Source organism: Amphiprion ocellaris, chromosome 2, assembly GCF_022539595.1.
Source record: "Amphiprion ocellaris isolate individual 3 ecotype Okinawa chromosome 2, ASM2253959v1, whole genome shotgun sequence".
NCBI classification, from domain to species: domain Eukaryota; kingdom Metazoa; phylum Chordata; class Actinopteri; family Pomacentridae; genus Amphiprion; species Amphiprion ocellaris.
The window spans coordinates 36306540-36331064 of NC_072767.1; the positions used below are offsets into that span (position 1 = coordinate 36306540).

A 24525-nucleotide genomic window follows, 5' to 3' on the forward strand; every position below is an offset into this window, starting at 1 on the left:
CAGAGAGAGGTAATCTCTTTGGATTTATTAAGGATTAATAAAGACTATTATGCTTAAAGAAGCGAGCCTCACCAGTACGACTAATTCTTTGTCAAAGAGCTGCAGTTATTCAAGCTCAGGTCATGCAAATTCTAAAGGTCAAAGGTTATCTCGAGCTTGTCAGGGTAATTCAGTAAAATCCTTCTACTTGAGAATAAAGCGCTCTTAGAAATATGACCCCTGGGCTCACAAATGAAACATAATTGTGTATGTACAAAAAGGGGGAAAAAAAAGCACACACGGTGATGCACATAGCGAGCACACACCATCTGTGATTAATGTGTGACACGTAGCAGTTCCATAGTCTTTTTCATTACATTCTTCTCCATAGAACTGTGAAACAAAGGCCTGAGATTAAACAGCTCTCATTCACATTGACTCATTAGTCTCTCTCACTCTCTCTCTTCATGATCAGTCTCTCTTCTGTGTCTCACTTATCCAGGACAAGGTCATTTAGGAGTCTGAGGAGTGGGAGGAGGAAGAGGAGGAGGGATGTGAGAGGAGTACAGGGACTATCCTGCAGGGATTCTCACAGCAAACCGAGCCACCGTTTACGCCCTCATGACAATCAGCGATTCGGTGGATCTATTTTCATTCAAATTTAGCCACTCTAGAGGATCTGCACGGAAACGTATGTATGTGCTGCGCAAACACACGGGTTTCAGGTCATACACACGGAGGCACGTTAACGAAGTTTCCGATTCCCTGAGCACGCTCGTTGCTTGTGTGTGGTATGTGATTGCATTTGACTTTCATCACCCTGCTGAGAGTGTGTGTGCATGTGTGTGTGCATGCATGTGTGTATGTGTGTGTCTGTTGAGAAGAATGACCCAGATCAGAGGAAAGATGAAAACACCCGGTGTGAGCCAATCTCAATGAGTCTGTAGCTGAGCAAATTCTATGTCCCATTTGTAGAAAAAGAGATACAGATAGAGACAACTTATAGGGTAATGGTTGTGTGCAAGTGTGTGTGTGTATGTGTGTGTGACGGAAAGAGAGAGAGACAGCAGAACCCTCAAGTCTCGATGCTGAAGGCAACCCATTCATCTTCCCTCTCATATGCTCTTCTGGGCTTCAATCCCAGTCCCTGTGTGTGTGTGTGTGTGTGTGTGTGTGTGTGTGTGTGTGTGTGTGTGTGTGTGTCTGTGTGTGTGTCTGTGTGTGTGCGTGTGTGTGTGTGTGTGTGTGTGTCTGCATCTTCCAAATATGGAGAGCAGTCTGAATGATGAACATGATCTCCATTGCAGCAGAACAATACTGTTTCTAAATAGGACATGAGAGGCATTCAGCCTTCCCTTACACACTGTGTATGGGGGGAACCGGTGCTTGTTTGCAGGGGCTGAGGCGCGCCGTGTGCAATGAGGCATCTGCTGCAGGTGATAGCGAGCGTGTGTGTGTTTCCGTGTGCTTGCGTGCATCCATTAAGTGTCGTCCCAGCGGCGTCCGGAGTTTTTGCTACATCAATCAGATGCTTATTCAGAGAATGCCGGGCGTCACTCTGGCGGTCGGGCAGGTGGCACCGAGCAGCTGGGTGATGGCTGCCAGGCTGGCCCCTGGCATCACCTCTGCTCTGAGACCACCCAGGCTTGCTCTCGTACACCTGCTAGCTACCTGCCTCTGGAGCTTTTCACACCTGGATCTTTTTGCTCCTCATCAAAACACAACACTCCCTGCACCTGTTTGGTAGCAACCTACTGAGCCTCCCCCCTCTCTGTACCTGTTAATTAGCTGTGAACAACAGCGGCACTGCGTTTCGTCGTCTAACCCAAACCGCCATCAACAGCACATCAAGACACAATTAATACAGAGATATGAGTAGTGCTTAAAAGTGGGTTTGTGTGCATCTGTGTGTGTGTAATAAAGCTAGGCGAATAACTGAAAATTTCATCAAGATAAAATGTTTCATTGCAGTTGGTAATTACTGCTCATTTTATGACCAGTTTTTAACAGAAACGAGTTTGAATTTAACCACCTTCCTGTGAATTAATCACTTCAGCTATTTCTCAAGGTACAGAGGTAAAAATGCTACGGTTAGTACAACAATGAAAAACACACAAATAAATTGAAACACAAATAAAAATAACTAAGAATAAAAGAATTATCCACTTTGAAACACATTAAATAAAGTGGGAAAAAGCCCGGAGGTGCATGGATAGTAAATCTGATGAAGCTGCCACACTGCACTAAGGTTAAGGGACCCTGCCTCCATGCCTGTCAGTCCTACAAGGTGAGATGGTGGGAAACACAGGATCATGGGTGGTTTCAGACTGTGAAAACCCTCCTCCTAACAGCAACTACAAGTCCCTGAAAGCCACAGCTTCCAGCAGGGGAGGTGTGTGGACAAGAGATTTGGTAGCTGCTGACTAACAGGAGACCTCAGAAGCTACATGTAGCGCAAAGGTGGGCAAAGGGGCTCGATTATCAAGCGATATGACTGGCTGTTATAAGCAAGGCAAGAGAACATTCTTGGATTTATTCATGCAACCAAACTTTTTGTGCAGTGCTGTCATAGCAATTTGCATCTAATGCATTTAAATAAAACTATCAAACACTTGATAAAATACTTCTTTTTGCTATCGGCAGTACTTGCTGTCATTTTATTGTCCAAGTTTAGTGTGTAATAAGTCTGTCTAACCCAGTGCTTCTCAAATAGTGGGGCACGAGCTACCAGGAGAAAAAGGTCGGTCTACATGGAACTAATTAGCTGAACTATTGTTTTAACGTCGGCCTGTTTTTCGTGGCGCACAAACTGCTCTGGTCATTGTGCAAGTCTGTATGTGTGTACTTGGCAAATATGGGCTACCAAGAATGCATCGTTAAGATGCAACTGGAACACCGGCGTACTTGATCACATCACCACCTCGGCCCATCTATTCTGATTATTTTTACCACGGGGTGTGAAACATACGGCCCGTGGTCCACAACTGGCCGGCCAGATGGTCCATTTCGGCCCGCGGGACTACTTTGTAAAGTGTAAAAATTACAGTGAAGACTGAGACTGAGACTGAGATTAACTGTAAAGTGTAAATTTGTAAATAATTTCTAGACTTTGACAAGTTGTTTTGATCATAAAGTAAAATACTAGATTGTTCAGTTCCAGATAGCTGAGACTGAATGTTTTGTGCCTTTGTAGATAAACTGTGATCTGTCAGTTGTAATGTGTAAATGATCAACTGAGGCATAATACTGTTGAAATTGAACTTATTTTTCTTAAGAAATTTCAGGGTGATCATAATGTTTTTGTAAAAAGATAGTTGATCAAATGTGAGCATGCAACGCTGCAGTTTTTGTCCTCCAAAGGGGGGCCTGGCAGAAAACATTTGAGAACCACTGGTCTAACCCATAGTGAGGACACAACCTTGCATAGTAATAAGTTCATGAAATCTCAGCACTGTTCCCTCCTAACTGGTGATGCTGCGGTATTCTTCACACAGAAGACAGCAAGAAAAGCACCACTGCAAAATAACTTAATTATTAACAACTAAATTTCATCAGGTCTGTTGACAAGAGGTCCAGGCGGCCGTTGGCAATACAGAGATCTCGAAGGCCACAAAAGAGCAATGGAAGGCAAAGGGGTTCCATTATTAAGAGATATGATTGGCTGTTATGAGCCAGGAAGGGAGCACGCTCAGGGTTTGTCTATGCAAGCAAACTTTTCATTAAGCACTTTCATGGGGAGAGACATCTAATGTATTTAAGGTAAACAATCAAACATTGTATCAAATAATTTGCTCGTTGTTATTTGAAGTGTCTATTGCCCGTACTTTTAGCTATCATTTTATCGCCTTGGATTAGTCTGTATTAAGTCTGTCTAATAGTACTTTTTGTAATACCTTACAAAGTAATGAGTCAGTAAAATCTCAGGACTGTTCTCTCCTAACTGTTAATGCTAGCAGGTTTTTTTCACAGTAGACATTTTGACGTGTTAAAGCAGGGAACGCACCACTGTAAATAACTTAATTAATGACAGCTGAATCCCATTTCAGGGTGCTGGTATTGTGTACGCTGACTCACCTGAGCTTTTCCTATTTAAGTCAAAATGTCTGTGAAAAGCCTTTCTCTACAGGACAAAGAGATTTCCTTTCCCACTGAGTAATAAGTGGATTAATCTCTTAAGTTAATATTGTTAAAATATGAGTACTTTCACCAAACTTTCTGGCTGCGACGCCACTCTTACCTTTCCTCTTGGAGTCCCGTCTGACGCTGCTGGGCCTGACCGCTGGCTGTAGCTCTGTCTCTGTTGACATCCTCAGGCTCCAACTGGGCTAGAGTCCGCTCCGCTTGGCTCAGCTGGGATCCGTTGGGCTCCAAGGGTCCAGTTCACAGCGTCAGTGCCGGCTGTGCGTACGTGGGCGCCGGGTGTGTGCGTGGAGGCGCCAGGTGTGTGTGTGGGCACACAGGCTCATGGGAGAGGGATGGGCTTCAGCCCTGACACAACATCCCACACACACCCACAGAGAGCTGAGGGAGGAAAGACAGAGGAAGAGACAGGTTTGCTTCGGTTAGGCTTGTGCTTACTCTTGGCAGGCGATAACCAAGCGCGAGTTCTCAGCAGGCATGAGAATGAGCCCGTTTCTGATCTGTCTTGAGTAGATGTTGCCCATGGTAACAGTCAAGAGAGACCTGCACTACACGTTGTGCTTCCTGTCAATAATGTGCCTCAGCAAGGACATTTCTTGAGAAACAATCCTGCCTTTTCAATCCACTTCTGACTGCAAATATTAAGTATTTAAACAGGCTGAAAAGCACAACTCTGACAATGGTGGTCTATTTTATCAGTTTTAGACCTCACTTCTATTACTTATATCATTATATTCACCAAGTTAACTTCAGAAGTCACTACCTAGACACAAGCAAACAAGCAAACAGATAATCCAAACTGCTTTATTTGCAAATGTGAGTTTATATGACTTTAACAATCTCTTACTGCACAGGAAAACTGTGTTCACACAACTTCAGCAAATACAGTAAATCAAAGTTGAACCAGAAAGTGAGTCCATAAACTATAATGGATGATCACAAAGGGCAGTTTGGGTTTATTTTTCCAGATGAGGTGGGATGACCTGGCGTCAAATATTAATTGCATTGTCTGGTCTTTTTTCATTACAAGACGTCTGTAATCAGCTCAGCGGCTCCAGTGTTCTTGCCAACAGGAAAGATGGCTGAAATTAATAAGATCCAGGTTGTACGAAATTCTTCTTAACACCATAATCAGACAAGTTGCCCTTTCTGGTTCCCGTCCAGTGCCTGACGGGCCCCTCTGGCCCCAGCATTCTGTCCCTTCTGTGCCCATCTGCCGCTACTTTATTCTTAAGTGTTGACTGGCAGTGGCCACCACGAACTAGCAGCCAAAAACACTCCGATTCACACTCCAACCCTGTCGCATGAATGCATGAAAACAGCACATTTACATGCGTACACAAACGCAGAAAGGCTCCTTTCTTACTTGGAGATGCTGAAGTACAAAGACAGCAGGAGACAGCTGCAAGTTGACATGCTACATAATGAATGCGACTACCTCCTGAGCTGCTCTTCACTTCTCCTCAGACAAGATCAGTCTTGACCTCCCCATTCCTTCTCCATCTCCATCTAACAGTGGCCGAGTGCAGATTTTGAACAAAACCAGAAAGACTGGCGCTTCTTGGGGAAGAGGGGAATCTCTCTTATTCTCGTCCTCCCCCTCTCCACGGTGTTTCTGTGTGAATAGGAGGCCCCTGTAAGCCTCGGGCGAGAACAGATGAATTGAGAGGCTTTTAATTTGCTGCAGACAGAACAGAACAGAGTCCATTTAATTCTGCCAGCAGAGGCCATGTCGGCAAAATGCTGACAATATTCTTTATCTGGTCCAAACACACTGGAAAAGTGTGAGTCACTCCAATTACAGGCATTATCAGCAGCACTGTTCCACCAAATGGATGGAGAGAGAGCAAGTATGAAGAGAGAGGGGTTAGAGGGAAGAGAAATGAACAGAGTGCAAAGAAAGTGAGGGGTGAGGGAACATAGAGTGGGTGAGTAAGATAATGAGCAAGGGGGTAAAAGGGGAGAGAGAAAAAAGCCCAAGGAAGTACAATCAGAGCAGAAAGGATGGAGTTTGAGCGGCTTCAGCTCTAACCCTGAACAAGTCCCCGTCTGTCCCTCTCTTCTCTGTTCCTTTTTGTTCTGTGAATTTGCGCTCCTCCTTCTAGCTGTGAAGTCTTTTTAGGCAGCATCTGGAGCTTGTGTTTACAGTCTGTTAATCCTCAAACTGGACCAGAAAAAGAGGCAGTCTAGAAAACCCTCTTTAAAACAGCTTCTCTTCTCCAACTACATAAAAAAAAACTAAATTCAAAGACACGTTTCTTTGAGTGCACAACCAACAATATAATAGGAAAATGTTGAGAACTGAGTTTACAGTTTAGGTTCTGTTTGCAAAATTGCTCCCATGAGAGGAGAACTCACTTATGTGAAGGGGTCCGACCCATCCAAGCACTGTTTCACTGGTGAAAATGAGCAAGAACGCAGATTCTGTGACTGAAAATGAAAAATCTGTTGCAGCACTGCTCTCCAGTCTCCAAGGCTCCAGACATATGGTTGTTTCTCTGGAGACTTGTGGAATACTTCTACATCTAAAGCTACAGTCCCTAGAGGGGAGAAGAAGCTAATTTCTCACCAAAAAAAAGAAAGAAAAAAAGCAGTACATGTCGAGCTTCAGCTGTACAAATTCCCCACCTCGTGCACACAGACAGATAAAGTGAAGGGAAGCGCAGCACCATCAAAAGCCATCCCGAGCACTGTAGTGGCGGTTTGACCTGGAATCAACGCACAAGCTAAATGTAGCAGCAGCAGCAGAGAGAGAAGGATGCGAAACAAGGCTTAGTGTGTCTGGATTTAGACAGCAATCTGAAGCCATACCAGAGGAGACACGAGAGCGGAGGGAAAAGGAGGAGAAGGGAATGAGCAGTAAAATTGGACGTCCATAAATGGGGGCGATGCCAACAGGCGCGAGTGGGTGATGTGTAGATCTGCGTGTGTGTGTGTGTGTGTGTGTGTGTGTGTGTGTGTGTGTGTGTGTGTGTGTGTATGTGTGTGTGTGTGTGTGTGTGTGTGTGACTCCATAAGCAGGATGCTGCCAACAGAAGCTTAATGCCCAGAAATCATCTGCAGCTACAGTAAAGTCTGCCAGGCGAGTGGAAAGAAAAAAGAAAGAAAAAGGAGAGATGGTGGGTGGGTGGGTGAGGAGGGTGGGTGCTGGCTCACTATCCTCCTTCCCCTTTCTCCCACCTCCCACTCTCTCAGGGTAATTGTGTTCTGTCCATCAGGCTCAGAGTTAGATTAGTGGCTCCACTCATTCAGCTCTCCTGCCATCTCAATAATGAATAATCACAGAGACCACCTCTACACTACCTTCCTCACTACTCAGTTCAGACTCCCACCACCACCTCACACACTTTACCAACTCCACCTTTGTATCCTGACACCTCCGCACTGATCCCTTATCACCAACACATCTCTCATCTGAGTTCCACTAGTTGATAATTAACCGCAATTGCGTGCAAAGGTTAGACATCCTGCTGTGTTCTAGATGTTTCCATGGTAAATGAACAATGTGTCTGTTACCTACATTAACAGACAAAATCAAATGTAGTTTTTAGAGGGTTAAATGGTTAAATGCGTCTTTAAATGTCAGCTGATAGAACCGATAGAACTGACTGAACGCAGGCAAGACGAAGAGAGAAATAAATGTCAATAAATGTCTGTTCTATTAAGAAAAAAGTTCAAACTAAGCATATAAAACCTACCCGTTTATGAGCCGTGGTGGATAAAATATAGAGTCCACTCAGCTTCAGTGGTGCTCAGGAGGAGACAAAGAGCAGCAAGGAATGAAACGGAGCGCAACAAGACGAGAATGGAAGAAAGGGTAATGGATCAACTATTGGAGGTTACAGGAAAAGACATACATGTTGGTAATATAATAGCCTGTTTGTGTGTGTGTGTGGGTTGAAGTTCAATGTCACACCCAACTTAACTGCTACATATCACTGTACTTTGTACATCACTCAGAAATAAATGAAGTTAACATCCTCAACTCCAACCTCACATTTAATATTATAGGAGATTAGTGTAAATAATATATGATGATACGTACATGAGCATGGCAACTGAATTTATGTCTGCCCAGGACAAAACATGATGTAGATGCTGAGTTAAGAAAATTTTAAGTTGTTTTCTTAATCAGAATTCATGATGAGTTAATGATCAATAATTAATTCATCTCAATCAAAGTTAATCAGTAAGAGAAGACATAAACTAGTTATAGGAGTGGGTGCAGGCTCTTATTGTGGTGTGGGAGGGTTAGGGTTAAATGGGACTAAAACATTTCTTGGATAATCAATTAATCATTTTGCTCATTCTTCTAGCACAACAAAAGTCAAAGGTTACCTAGTTAGAGCTTTTCAAATGAGACAATTCATCACTTTTCTTCAGCTTATGTAACAGGAACTGATAATACCCCCAATGAATTAGACTGCTGACTGAGAAGCTCAATCAGTTAAAAGACCTGGTTGTGGATTTTGCAGATTATGACTGGCATTTTCTCCATTTTCTGACATATTGTAGACCAACTAACTAATTGATTAATCCTGATAATAACAAACAGATGAATCTATTATAGAAATAATCACTAGCTGTATCTCTAATCCAAAATAAGCTCAATAGCATTAACACAGGAAACGGCTGTTTAGAAAGTTAGGTAACACTGTGGCTGCTGTTAGATTAAACTAGAACAAAGATCAGGGCAAATTCCAAACCACAGAAACGTCTCAGTTACATTGAAGCTTAAAGCTCCAATAAAAGCTGACCTTGATAACACCTGTCTGGTTTCTTGTGCAACCACACATTGGAATTGCATGGTTTGGTTCAACATGGAGTTTGGCTGTCAAGTAGAAACACAAAATCACGGTACACCTGCAAAGATGCAACGTGTCAAAATGCGCGTCATCAGAACTCAAACCACCATAATACAACAAAAAGCATGACAAACCATGCCTTTGGTTAAAAAAGAGCATTTTGACACAGATCTAAATAGCTGCTCCACTCCCACACCAAATTAGCGGCGCTGGATTTCAGACACTTCCTCTTGAGGCTACGGAAAGCAAAAGAAAACTTGCTCCTTCGACAGTGGTTACATCCGTAGCGCATACAAACAGCATCTCAAAAGTGCGGCTGTCTGGGGGATGAAGCAGCAGCTACTGCAGCAGGCCCGGAGTCCTAAAAGAACAACAGTGCATCTAGTTCAGCGGGCAGCCAGCCAGGCCACCAGGCTGCACAACAGCACACTGCAGGGAAACACAGAAACACGAGGTTGTGAGGTGCTCTAGGTGCTCCGCATGGCTCCCTGCCTGCCTGAATGACTAGAAGGAACGTTCAGCAGAGGCCTCATCAGGAAAAAGGTAAATAGAAACACACACATACACACACTTTCCCACCCACAACCTCCTGCCAGAAATAGGATACCCCACAAGATGACAGACTCGTGTGCACGTGCAGATTTAACACAAAAACATGAGCGCACACACATACAAACACACACACACACATCGTCTTCACCTAACCTATTTACAGACACAAGGCTGTAGATATCAAAGCGCTGTTGCTCTCTTTGGGGAATTCCTCCTTTCTCATGTTTTAAGGGGAAATAGATGAAAACGAATTTCATTCTCGCTGCACCTCCCCTGTGTATGTGAGAGTGTGTGTTTCTCTCCTCTGCCTCGTTAATGTGCTAAGATGTAAATTGGTCCTGCTCAACAATGTGTGTAAGGCTGTCTTTTTTAACGCAGAGAGGAAGCAGCGGCTTTACTGTCAGACTGTGGATATGCCTTTATTAACAAACCTGCACTCTGATTCCACCTCTCTGTCTGTCTGTCTGATCTCCTCGCTGCCTCCTTCAACCCTCTTCCACCATACAGCAGCCTGCATCGTCTTCTCTACTAACGCATTTGCTAAAATCCACGATTGCCTTCAGGGTGTGACTGACACTTAAGCATTTCTGCGACCTTCCTCCAGAAGATGTATCACTACAGACGGCCTTCACACAGCCAGAACTTGCAGCCTGTTATTCCTCATCTCCATCACTAAGCAACATGTGCAGGTAGAACTGCAGCTCCATCTTCTCCAGGAGTGACTCAGTGATTTATAGTAGCTTGTAGCGAACAGAAACAGCCAAATGTCAGCAATATGGTAATAGGTTTTCATGACTGACAGAGCACGGCACAAACACACACCACCATCACCGTTTCCCTGACCCCTTCACATATAAATAAATAAGCTTTTTATTTATTTTCATGGGGTCTTTACTTATTTAATTTTATGCATCAGCGGTGGGTGGATGAATACATAAATTGTGTACAGGGAGGCACCATAAAAAAGAGGGAAAGGAGGTTTTGCAGGGGAGGTCAGGAAATGAACCTCTTGGCTTAGCAGCATAATTTAGAGTTTGGCCTGCTGCAGTCTGTGTATCCCCTGCAGCTCCAAAGCCAGGGGTCACTCTTTCCTCTGCAAAACCATCATCACCAAGCTTCAGTCCACTGTGCTGCTGGCCTGGTGAAAATGTCCACTCAACATGATTTAGATCTCCCCACAGCCCCTCTGGACCCCCATCAGCAGAGCCCTAAAGTGAGTGATGGATTCGTTACATCTTTGGAGTGGAAGAGAAGAGAGGAGAGGATTCTGGTGCACAAAAATAGAGCCGGAGCCTGCCGGAGCAGAAGACTGAGACTTAATGAGGGATGCAATCATCAATTATTCAAAACACTTAATCATGGTGTCGCACGGCGCTGTTGCACAAACACACGTGTGCACACGCAGGCAGACAAGTGCGCACAAAGATGTACCGCGGGCGTCTCAAACTGTGCCTCTGAAGGCAGACGCTGCGAGACAGATAGATGGATGGAACAGGGGCATGAAGATGTGGGATTACTGTTGCTTCACTGTGTGTCTGGACATTTCACCCAGAAACAATCAGCATTACACAATCCAGGGACAACCCCACACTGCATACGCATGCGGACACTCGTCATCTACCACTTACCCCTGCAGTGTCAAACAGTGCTGGAGCCCATTGCAGTGCACACATATGTAGACATTCAACCAGACAGCCACTGACCCACAAATGCATTCAAATCTACTGTTAATGTACAGCTTTTCAGTTCTCCCTCTTGTATACATGGACTAGGATGAAACATTAACCAATTAAATAGTTTTAATAACTAAATTAAGTAAAAAATATATCAGGCAGTATTGCAGAAAGTGACGAATCCTTGGTGTTATCTAGTTGCACCACTAGTTGGAGCCTCCTACCAGTTTCATGGAGTTACAGGTGTTTTGATGCATACTGCAGCATATGTTTGTCAAACTTTCTCTGGCTTGCTGTCTGGCAGATGTCTGATTTTGATAGCTATCCGAGGATCATGATAATCCCAAAACTAGGCTGTTGAACAGAAGCCGGCAGCAGATGTTTGGTCAGGAGTGTCAGAGAGCAGACACCGGCCCCGTAGTTACTGTTAACATTCAGGACCAGCAGGACTCTAATTCCACATGTTTCTGACGAAATATTTTAAAAAGCGCTGAACTGCATCAGCGACATTCCCCTGCTTTGAATATAAATACATTTTAGTAGTGGCAGTAGATTATTGAAAGGCTTCCTGACTGAAAAATTTGTCAGTATTTGTGGACATCTGTTCCAGCCGAGCAGCTGTTTCCAGCAGCTGGACTGACATTAACTACAGTGAACAAGACACAAGTTGCTCCTATAATGTAGGTAAGGCATGCATATTATATATAACAGTTAAAACCATTAACTCTGAAGTCTGCTGTGACGAGATCAGCAAAAATCAAGGTTTTATGTCTATTCAATAATACTACAGGTGACTGTTGGAGACCGCAGCCTGTCTGATAAATTAAAAATGGGTCAGACTATAATTGTTGGATGTGTCCAACAATAGTCTGATCTAATTTATGTCCTCCAATGAAGCCTGTGAAGTTGTGCAGCTGTTTGATGTGTTTTGTTCTTTCCCCTTTAATGAACAGCTGATAGTGAAGGTCAGACAGGAGGGTTTAATACACAACACAAATCACAAAGCGTGGACTTTGCAGACGTCTTGTAATTGCTAATTCTCAGGACTCCAGGGATCCAGTATGACATGCTGGTGTATGTGCCTTTTTAAGAGGACACAATACAGTTTTCTGTCAGTGTCATAACAAAAATTCAGTCTTCATTCTGTCCTTTTTTAATCAGTGTCACAGCAATCTGGCCTCACGCTACTTTACAGGATTTCAAGAAATTCCACATGGTGACGAAATTAGATTCCAGGTTTTTTGAGGAAATGAAGTGATCTGTACACTGCTGGGATTCAGCCACAGCTGAATTTGAAATACTGTATCAGGAGGGAAAACGTGTGATTCTAGCATCCGTAGCATATTTTCAGGCTCCTGAAAACTCACTATGAAGTGCTCCCAACACAAGCACACGTACACACACACACACACACACACACACACACACTATAATAATAATACACAATAATAATTGATTAGCTGTCAACTAATAATCATCCACCATCTAATAACAGATGAACTGATGTATACATTTTCTGCTTCCAGCTTCCTAAAACTGAATATTTTCTGGTTTCTTTACTCCTCTTTGACGGTAAATTAAATATATTAGGGTTATGGTCAAAACAATACACTTGATCATCATCTTAGTCTTTGGGAAACAATGATTGACATTTTTTAAAACAATTTTGTGGCATTTTATAGACCAAACAACTTGTGGATTCATCCAGAGAATAATCATGAGACTAATTAGCAATGCAAATAATCAGGGCAGCTCTACTGATGAGTCACAACATGATGACGGTTCACAGATTAGGCGTTGTTCAATGCGGGAAAAATGAGCAGGAGAAGAGCCTTGAGTGGCTTTGACAATAGTAAACTATTATGGTCAAACAACTGGGTTGGAACATCTCTGAAATGACTGAAAAGATTGTGTTGTGCTCCTGGTCAGCTGATCTGAAGTGGCAACTGAGAAACCCTACAAGAAGTGCTGCTAATGTCTTATATAGTCTTAATAGTCCAGAACACCCTGAGAGGTCTTGTAGAGTCCATGCTTCAGGAGGTGGAGGTTGTGTTGCTGGTACACAAAGGGACCAACAGCACATTTGGCCCATCAGTGTATAACTACTCCCGTCTCAGCATTTGGGGCTTGTTTGGAGCAGCTTGTGGGAACATTTAAGTTATTCAAAGTACAAAACAGCACAGTTCTACTCAGTCTCTGCACATGCTTTCAAGTAGGAAGGGAAAGACAAGATATAGAAAAGGGTGAGGACTGGATGGAAGCAGAGTAGAGAATGCAGAGACTAAAGGAAGCTAAGGATGCTTTAGGGTAAACCTTCAACAGTGACATCCTCCAAACTTCTTCACTTGCAAGCCGCCGGCGAGCCCTAGCTGCTAGCTGAGCAGCTCGCTGCCAACACATCTGGAGAAGCCAATGGGTGAACTTTATCGATGGTGACAAATTCTGTCTGTCTGTGCTGCAGTGGTGGGTGGGGGGATTCTCCACCTCCGTCCTCTGAGCCCAGTGGGAGTGCAGAGGGAATGTCGAGGTTCAAATTACCCCTTCCACCCTTGGGAGAAATTCCCGAGTGGGTACCAGTACATCTTCTCCCCCGGCCCTCCCCTGCTGCATCCTGCTACGAGTGGCCATCAGTCAGTCACAGCTCCTGCCTCCTGCGTCTAATCGCCCACGCACACTGTCACAGTCACTTGCCCTCCCAGTTAAAACACAGACAGCCAAACAAAATCAATCTTTACTGAGTGTCCGCGTTTAATAAGGCCCTGTTGTTTCTTATGGACTCTGACAACATGATCAGCCGCCACGTCGCTTCACAAGGGAGTAAGAGCAGCTCCCATATTTGGCACAGTAGGCTTGAAATTGAACACTTTTTCATCCCATGTAATACTTCATATTTGTTTGTTGTACTACTTTGCTGTCTGTCCGTCTTCGTCTCACGAACACGCGCAGCACATCAACCCCAGATAAAGACCACAGCAACTTTTCTGATCTCATCTGCAGCCTGAGAGTGAATCAGTACGGGATTGTCATAGTCAGGACACGATTTGCATAATTTCCATTCTTGAATTCCAAACTCTTTGAACTTTACAAACATTTCTCCACCAAACACACACACACACATACACACACATACACACACACACACACACCATGGCAATGTGCAAAAAATCTCATGCTGCAAATGGAGTCTGTGAAAGTTCCTGGAGGTGAAACTTTCTGCCAGCTCCTCGAAATAGACCCTTTTAGCACCCTATGGTCTATTGGACTGCTGGTCTGTCTGAACTCGCACAGAGAGTGGAGGGGCTATTGGCATTCACTTCCCTGTGGGGCTCTGAGTCAATACAAACCTCTTAAAACTCACAAAATGCTGTGTGTTCCTGAGCGTGAGTGCTTGTAAGTGTGTGTGTGGCACGGCGAGGGGAAGACAGAAAAGGCTGGGACGTCTAAATTCAATAGTCATTTTTTCCATCTGAGTCAAATGACGTCATTTGATTCGGACATGCTGAAGTTGTAAATGCATTTAGGCGTGGATACGCAGCTGCACACACGGTATCGGTGTGTTTGTGTATGTTCCGTGCTTTTGTGTGCCTGTATGTATGTGCATGTGGTGCAGGTAATGATGGTGTGCTTAGGCAGAGTCCCACCCTTTCAGAGCCCAGCCTCTCGGTGCCATCCATCATAGTGTAGCTGCTAATGATACCAATACATACACCAGCACAGAGGGCCGCCAAATCCAGGGAGAGCTGTGAAGAAAGGAAAAAAAGATGGCGGGAGGAGGGGGGGCAGGAAGAAAGGAAGAGGAGGAAGAGAGAGCTGGAGAGAAAAACAGTAAGGAGGAAGGTAAAGGGCGGCAGCTTCAATTAAAAGACAAAGACCGACCAGAATTTGACTATTATTATTCTAATGTATGTTAGGTTACATAAAGATCACTGTCATGCCAATAAAGCTAATTTGAATTTGCATTTGAGAGCAGAGGAGGAGGAGGAGGTGGAGGAGGGAGAGAGGAGGGGGAGAGCTGGTAGAGAAGAGGCAACCAGCATGAAGAGGGAAGGAAATGTGCTGTCACAGGCTGAGGAGTGGAAGACTATCTGTGTGACTGGAATAGGCAATCTGATTCTCCCTTTCCTCCTCCTCTTCGCTTTCTCCCTCGTTCTGGAACACACACTAAAACACAAACACACACACACACACAGTGCATACAACACTGCCAAACACAGAAAAACTGAGGCTGACTGTGAGTGTGCCCTGTATGAGCTCCATTGCATCTATGTGGATTAATATTACAGCCACTGGATAGTCTTTGTGCAGGATGACCTCTCTGCTTCTCAGGAATAAGACATAAGGCTGCACTTGTGAAGACTGTGTTTTATGTTCAGTCACTGCTTTAAAGATCCTCTCTGCCTATGAGACGGAGACCAAACTGAAACAGAAAGAAGAAGCACTCATATTTTAAGCTTTTTTTTTTTCATTTTTATGGAAACGCCTCAAAAATTCTGCCAGTGTTAAACAGGATTTTTTATATTTCATTAATATCATGCGGTTAAACATGGAAGAACGTTTACATTCATGAATGTCACGTTTAATTCCTGCAACAGCAGTTATTGAACAAAACAGAAAATGGTTTTGGAGAAAAATCAATGTCGTAGTGTTTTTAAAAAGAAAGGTATTCGCTCAAGGATCCCTTTGCTTGCTGAAATTTAAATGCAAGATAAAATCAACACAATTATTAAAAAGGAATTTTAATAATGTAAATTTGGAGGAATTTTGAGAAATATTCAGTGTACTAATACTTATAACAGCAAATTTTGGTGTTAGAAGATCATAAAATGGTTTCTTTATCTGCCTCACGAGCAAACCCTTTGAGAGAAGACCTGCTCTCAAATGAAAAATGAAACTTTAGTGCCAAATCAGTAGCCCAAAAATGAACTAAACACCAATAGCAGCATAATTCAAAGCAAAGATTTTAATTTTGAGTTAGATTTTGATGGAAAATTTGCATTTTTTGATGGAAAATTTATATTCCTTGATTCCAGACTACCTTCAGCTCATTGAGAATTCAGCTACATCAGTGAAGAAAGTAACTGTGACAGGAAAGGCTGGTGCATTTCTTTTTTTTTTCCCGTTCTCATCTTATTCCCAAGACGCAGCGTCCTCTTCACTTCCTGGAGCAAGATGAAGGCCAGCGGGGGTTTTAAATTAGCCTATCAGATGCCTCCACCGGCTAAAGGAGAATTCTGAATATGCTAATAGACAGGGGATTAAGATATGTAGCTGGGGGCCACAACCACATCTGCACATTTATATGCACACACACCCACACACATACACACAGACATAGACTGGAACCTTTTATTCTATGATTACAGAGGACAACAATGATAATGGTAGATCTCAGGCGCAAGAAGTGCTTTGGAGAATATTGCAGTATCTTTGATGAGGATACAGGTAATGACGAGGATTACTTCTTGAGTTGAACGAGGAACAGATTAAAAAAAAAGACGCCGGTGTGTGTGTGTGTGTGTGTGTGTGTATAATGATATTCAGAGAGCATACACTCACTAGATTACACAGAACTATCTGCTCCAGGCGGAAAACACAGGTGAGGAAATCCCTCCCCGTCTCCTACTCTGTCCTCCATCTTTCTCTCAGCCCATACTCCCCATCATTTCACAGACAGGTGCAGCTCCCCTAACACCACCACACACACCCCTCCTCCTCCTCCCTGATCTCCCCCATTCCTCGATCTTCTTTAACAATCTGCCCATGAAAAATATCATTCCCCCTCTTTCCTTTATCTCTTCCCCTCTGTGTTTCTCTCTCTGTCTGATTGCTCATCTTTCTTCATTGCTCTGCCTGCCTCTCTCCCAGGGCTTGCCATCTGTACAGTAACAGGTGCGCTGCGTATGTGACTGATGTGTTTGTTACCTGTAGCGCTGCCTGCAGCCACATCTCGCATGGAGAATAGCTGCTTCTACCTATCTGCTTCCTGACCAGCTAGCTACCACTCTGCAGCTCCCTTTTTTTCCCACCACCTCCTCCTCCTCCTCTTACTGCGACTCCTTCAGAAGGCGACAGGACGAGGAGAGGAGCAGGAGATGAGCGGTGTAATGAGTTAGGGAAGCAGCGGCAAGCTGTCATGTATGTGTATATGCGTTGATCTGAGCCTTTACCAGCCATGCTGCGGCGGTGTGTTCACTGTAGTAGAGTTTAGGTAATTAGTCCCACCAGTCTACGAGTGTGCGTGTACATGCGAGCACATATGGGTGTGTGTTGTGTGCGTGTGATCTGCCGGCTCTTCTCATTAGTCTCACAGGTGAGTGATTAAATGCTGTGCAACACCTGGAAGAGTTCCTCCTTTCCACCATCCCTCCCATTTCTGCTGTTGTCTTAATTTACAGCATCACCCCAGAGAACCTCCTTGGCCCAGTCACAACACAGCCTTGCCTCACTTTAGGGCCCTTTTCAGACAGGAAGGCTGGAACATTGCTGGGTCCATCTGTCTACTAAAGTAAGGGCAGAAGTCTCATTACATACATGGCTGCAATGGCTCTGTTCAAATATATGAGCGGCCCAGCAGATAGATTATGGTGTCAACGTGTCCTTGAGCACAACATTGAACCCCGGATGCTCCCAGAGGTGACCCTGTATTTTAGCTACATCAGTGTGTGCTGGTATCTGTTAAGCAAGAAGAAGTGGTGGCACCTCTGAATCCAATAATTGGAGGAGGAAGTGCTTTAATTCTTCTTGCATTGTGGCTGCAGCACGGATGCAATTTAAACTTAGTTTGCAGAGAAAGTTTTAATTAATGCCCACAATGAGCACTAGAGATGCTCATCACAGTTCTCACAAGAGGGCTCTTTAATAAATGTTCTCATCAGCTCCATAGTTTCTTAACTATTTTATACAGTCCAACAGTGCTCAAAAAGTTGTGGCTCTGATTCAAGTCCTATTCTCTCACATGTTGCATATAAACTGTTTAACTATTCATACTGTAAGCAGATGGCTTGGATGAAAGTTGCAGATATTTAGATTGTGGTTTTCAAAGCAACATATTCTCCTTTTATGCCTTGCACTATAAAAGAGAAACAAATCAATGAGACCACATTTTGCAGAGTGATCTAATGTAAGAAGAGTCTCTTCACAGCTTAAAATTGTGTATATTTTGCTTTATTAGCTCTGTACTGCTGTAGCTTTGACATAAAAAAGGGCAGTGTCTGCTGTTAGTGGGTGAATCTATTCGCTTACAGACAGATGTGGTGGAGACATAAAAACACATGGGTTTTTTTTGGCCTTTTTACATTTATTATGTATAGCACAGTGGAAAGAGAGAGAGACAGGAAATGTGGGCAGAAGATTCGGGGAATGACATGCAGTAAATGGCCATGGGCTGGATTTGAACCCATGACCGCTGTGTTGCAGACTATAGCCCCAGTTTATGGGTCGCCCGCTCAGCCAGCTGAGCTATTTTTGCGCAAACACACAAAGTTTTTAGACACAAACATCCTCTAAAATCTTGCCTTTGATCTATGCCATCATGTTGATGATGAGGGGTTCCACCCACAGAACCAAATACAACCAAATACCAAGTAGAGGACTTCAGAAAGATTCCAAAACTGGCCACTGTGTATCTGGTCTACTTCAAACTTGACACTGAATTTTCTTGGGTTCCCTACAACACACCTGCCAAGTTTGAGGTGGATCAGTTATACTGTTGTTGAGGTATGTGAAAAAGAGACAGACACACAAACACCGACATTCCATCCAGTTCTGCTCGTGTCCATATGGCTCTTTTCAGAAAATACCGCAGAAAGGGCCTAAAAATGACCAGCAGCCATCAAAATGACTTCAAACTCATGGTTGACACATGGACCACAGAGAGACAGAGACACCCACACACAGATACCTTCATTTATAAGTGAGATGTGAAAGTATTAAATTGAGCCATGCCAGTAACATTAAAGAAATGTTACAAGGCAAAACCAGTAAGATTAATATAATGAATGTTTTTGGAAAAGTGATTTTGAGGGTTTTCAAACTTGAAACCAATGTAAAAATTTACATGATGGTGTCCAAAAGGGGATTCTAACGTGCAGGACACACATTAACTGGGAAGAGTGGATGAAAGAGGCTGTGAGAAGAAGGATCTGGAAGGAAGTCATTGGGGTATTGATGAGGTTGTGTGGTGCCGAAGGATTGAAACTAGATGATATTGCCACTTCCACATCCAACATCCAGCCAGAGCACTTGGTAGCATATAATCAATTTAACAGCTACACTACAGTCACAGTAGGAGGCAGCGTGTTGAATAGAAAACCACAGAGGAAGAAACAGCGCCAACCAGTCAGGCAGGAAGACAGTCATATGGCCAGTTGTATTCGGCTGCTGTGATATTATTATTGCATGTTTGTCCCTGAGGGCTGAAATGTGATGGATGTAAGCGGTGCAGGTAATAAATTGCAGAGGTCAATCCACTCTGGTGAAGAGGTCCACACTCTTGGAAGGCCACCTGATAGACAATATGGGCTTCAAATATTCCCTTCAGCACGCATTTCCATTCATTCCTCTGGCCTCCGTTTATCAGACAGGGGATCATTAAATTGTTCTCTCAGGAGAGCTCTGGTCCAAGGCAGTGTGTGGGGATCACAGTAAGAACTCATTTGAGGGGCGATTTACCGCAAAGGCCAAGGTAAGAGTCTGTTTTCTCCGGGCGAGTGCACAGTCTCCAGAGAGGGTGGAAGGAGAGGGAAAGGTGAGACAGTAGACTCATCGTGCCTCTAAAACCCATTAGCCACCCACACTAACACATGAGGGCACATGCCAGGTGGCAAGGTGCAGGTGAGGGCGGGGTGAGGTGAGCCGGGCCAATCACATCAGCAAGCAGTATGACTAATAACGCAGCAAAAGTCACTGAGGCGCACGAGGCAATCACAACCATTTCTCACCTCACTTCTCCCCATCTCTCACTTCCCACTGCTCTTTTAATCCTGACTCTGTCGACCACTCCTTCCCAGACTTCTTTCTGCCATCTCTAAGCAGTTTTTGACACTTCATTTTAAACACATACTTCAATATTTCCTTTTTAGTTAACTTTTGATGCAGCTTTTCCTCTCTTTTACCCATTTTTTACATCTTACCAGAGGGACTGGAGCTTGACTGATACTGTTTTTTTGAAACCACACTCATCTTAGGGAGTGGCAAATTCTGACAGCAATACATCAATTTACACATAATAAAGAAGTGCCACACCACTTAAAGAATCCTGAGTTGAAATCCATGTGGGTATTTCTGTAACGCCAAAGATGCTGATTGTATGATGCATGTCCTCTCTGAAATTACATTTTTGGCTCTCTCCCCAGTTATTTAAAGAACCGGTCTTGTTAGCTTGAAATAACTGCCCACTGGAGTTATCAAGATGACTGCAGAATGGTGAGAATTCCCTGGAATGACTTTGGTTAAACTCTGATTTCAGTGAATGGCTACAACTTTTAAGAATCTTGCCTTTGATCCATTAGAAATTTCTCAAATTCTGCCTTTGATGAAGATATTGGCAACTTTGGCTCCGTCCTCAGACAGACAAAGAAGGCTGAAGACCACAAAAAGACCCCAAAAATGGCCAGTGCTCATTCAATCTACATCAAACTCAACAATGGAATTCATTGGTTCCTCATCAATACATCCACTAAGTTTAAAATGGATCAGATATATAGCTGCAGAGATATGAAAAGAACAGACAGAAATACAGCTAAATATATGCATTCCTGTACACATTACGCTCAAGTCATACTAAAAGGGAAAAGACTGGGTCATTATATAAGAATTTTCCAGCAGAGTATCTCTGAAACTAGTTAGCTGCTTATAATAAGGACACCACTTGGATCCGCACTTCCATCTTACTCAGCTGTGATACAGGCTCTGCTACATGTGCTGCAGACAGAGTATTATATATAATATACTCTGTCAAAAATTATTACCATATTACTGCATATTGGACAACATGTACTCTGATACAATACGTCTGTGATACACCATATACAGATCTGCCAACTGATGTATTTACAGCTGTAAGAGTGTTGCTGTTTTATGACATGAAAACCAGAATAAAATAGCCCCTCCATGCTCCATCTGCCAACTTACATTCATAACATCACATGAGAAAATGTAAGAAGGAAAGATTAAATGAATGAGGGTCTCTCTCCACTTTAAAATCTCTTCAGCAGTGCAGCTGTTATTACCAGCTGCTGCAGAAGACTGAAGCAATGTGAAGGTGCTAAGAGCAGGAAAGAAAAGAATCGTGTGCTATTTTAAATCACACACACACCCAATATTGTGGTCCAGTCATCCACGACACATTACCAAGCAGCCAAATATTTCTGTCAGCTCCAGCCACGGCTGTTATACGGGCGTGTTTGATTGAAACCATCAAATCAGTTCACAGTCATTTAATCTTGCAGCTTTTAGATCTTGCCTATTCCATTAATCTAGCTTTATACGCTCACATGCACACACACACAAACAGACACTCACTGTCAGCTTCAGCTCACGGCTGAATGTGTGGTCTTTTAACACCCTCGTTCCCAAAGATTACTTATCGTACTCATCAGCCCTCAGACCGCTATGGAAGGAGAGGAGCCGTTATCTGGACGGATATCTAGCTAATTGAAGGCTGCCTATCTTAATGCTCATATAAGGAATGTGTGGGAGTGGGTGTATGTGTGGGAGTGGGTGTATGTGTGGGAGTGGGTGTATGTGTGGGAGTGGGTGTATGTGTGGGAGTGGGTGTATGTGTGGGGATGGGTGTATGTGTGGGAGTGGGTGTATGTGTGAGAAAGGGTGAGAAAGATCGAGAGGGGGTCAAGGCCTAAGGGTAAGGGAGCCATCAAATGCACTATTATACTAAAAAAATTAAATCTAAAAAAAAAAAAAATCATTTACCCTTCGGTTATATGTCCTCTTCATCTTTTGACTGTGTGTGTGTGTGTGTGTGTGTGTGTGTGTGTGTGTGTGTGTGTGTGTCTGCACACACAAGTCCAGCAGTCCAGCAGAGTGTGTCAGTCTGGTTGATGCTCAGTGGAACTCGATCAAGGAGCACAAATGACCTAAGAGCAGGTGATTGAATCCTCCATTCGTCCTTAAAGAAGGTCTCTGACTAAGAGCTGGACTACGCACGCACGCACGCACGCACGCACACACACACACACACCATTGAATCTGTTGAATTCATTTTAATTGCGACTTCTCGACTACATTTCTTATTAATCAATTCCTGCACCTGGTTTTTATGCTAAAGATACTATTTTGACTGACACTGCATCCATGAGTCCTTGTTAGATTAAATGGTTGCTATTCACCATTCCCACTGAGAGTCAAAACCCAAATGTGCAGTTCTACACAGCTTTAGGGCAGCTTTTGAATTTGCTGATTTGACACAATAAAACGACACTCCCAACCCCAGTAGTTTACACCAGCTATTCTTTCACTATGTGATCAGTGTGAAATTGAATAGCCAAAGGACAAATTGCTGGAGAGTAAAACCAATAGCGAGCCAAGGAAACCCACTTCTTTTTCTCAGCAGACCAGTAAATATTGAACTTGAATTGCACAGGTGGAGTGGAGGGAGGACGCTAATGGGGTGTCCAAGTTGCTCTGTTTCTGCTGGATAAGTGGGCAATTGTTTGTTAACTGCCACAGGCTTAACCATAAGAACTTGATAAGCCGATACAGCATCAGAGCAGCTCAGTGTGAGATTTGTTTTGGGGTCTTCTGCCCACTAGTTGCAAAAAAAAAAAAGTGGTTAATGTAGCGTTAAGCTGCTTTTGGCTTTGGTAAATGAATAGCACAGCTGTATTTTCATTTCCTGTAAATGCTTGTCTAATAAATGCACACATACTAAAGCGCCACAGCTCAATCTAAAGCACAAAGCCATACTAACTGGCTCTGGGCTGATCTGAGCTGAAAATTCCCAGCAGTTAAGTAAATGCAGCTTCATTTTATTCCCTAATGTGTAGTTATGTGTCTGTGGGTCAAATCCTCTTACATGTCTGCCTGTGAACAACATTTATAAGAGGAGAAAATGCTAATTCTGGCACTGAAAAGGATGTATGTTTGGCTGTTAAAAATGTGCAGATTGTGTGAGTACAAGGGCATTAACTGTATAATAGTAATAACATATTTTATTTGTAGAATGCTTCATAAAGTACTCAAAGACATTTTATACTTCAAGGTAAATTGATTTTTAAGCATTACTGGGGAATGCAATGATACATAAAGAGTGTATCCAGTCCAAAGTCAAGTCATTCCTTAAGTGACAGCCAACATAATGCAACAGCTGGTTGAGGTACTGTCAATGGAATAAGTGTCTGCACATAAAAAATGTGAGATATATGGACTCTCTATGAGGCGCTGAGTCCTGATGATCTTCATCTATAGAAAAACATACACAGAATTGGTTGGAAAAAATAAGTGCATCTCATGGATACTGTTGGCTTTTCTGACAAGTTTCAACAAGAAAACATTTAATCCTAATCCTCATGATTTTATAACTTGTCTTTCTGTATTTTGCGGTCTTTGTGAAACACCTGGTAACTTGGATTTTGAAAATAAAAGATTATTCTCCACTCTGAAATAGTGTCAACGCCAAAAAGGTGGTACACCTGAATATGACCACTACAAAAAGGAGCATTTGCCATTGAGTAATCAACAAAAATTTGGTGTAATATTCTTCTATGCAAAAAGTAGATGACGCTGCCTTTTAATAAGAATGGCTTCTTGTAGATAAATTTGTAGGGCTGCCTACCAGTCTTTGGCTCTGACTTGCTAAAATGTTTGACTACTCCTCGGTGCAGAATTCTTTCAGCAGCAAGATGTTTAAGGCTTTTCTTGTATGGACTTTCTCTTTCTGACAGATGGCCCCACATTATCTCACTCTTCAATATGATGAAGAATTCAAAGTTGAATCAATAACTGCAGGCTGCCCAGTCCTTGAAGACCAAACCTTAACATTTTCACCGCCATGCTTCGCAGCTGGTGTGGATCTTTTCCTCTTTACAATAATTTTTTTTTTGGTCTGGGCTGAACAATTCTATCTCTGAGTACCAAAACTGTGGTCTGTGCCTGTATGTCCATTGGAAAACTGCAGTCTTGGTCTAAGATTCTTTGAGGGAGCAAAGGCTTTTTGCTGGTACGCCTCCCATGCAGGTCTAATTTGTGCAATCTCATTGAAAATTCATCCATTTTGACATGAACAGTCTTGGAGACTACTCTTAGAGGAGAGAGGACAACTAGTCATTTTAAATTTACACTGTAGATGATTTTTCTTACAGAGGAATTACTTACTTCAAACCATTTTTTAAATTTCCTTGCATCCACAACCTTTTCTGAAG

The 24525-nt window shown here is 43.2% G+C and overlaps 1 protein-coding gene across 14 annotated transcripts in view; it reads right to left on the bottom strand.

Moving 5' to 3' along the window:
* Nucleotides 1-24525, bottom strand: part of dab1a (DAB adaptor protein 1a) — a 229809-nt gene that overhangs the window by 57067 nt on the left and 148217 nt on the right. For 11 of the 14 annotated variants that reach the window (XM_035955514.2, XM_055015355.1, XM_023286399.3 and 8 more), the window contains one exon: nucleotides 4217-4500. In XM_035955514.2, the coding sequence (XP_035811407.1) occupies nucleotides 4217-4286 (70 nt within the window). In that variant the 5' untranslated portion in view covers nucleotides 4287-4500. Of the gene's footprint in view, nucleotides 1-4216; nucleotides 4501-5557; nucleotides 5583-6477; nucleotides 7008-7817; nucleotides 7975-24525 lie in introns of those variants that run through there. The other 3 variants (XM_023286397.3, XM_035955515.2, XM_055015360.1) reach the window with 3 other exon arrangements.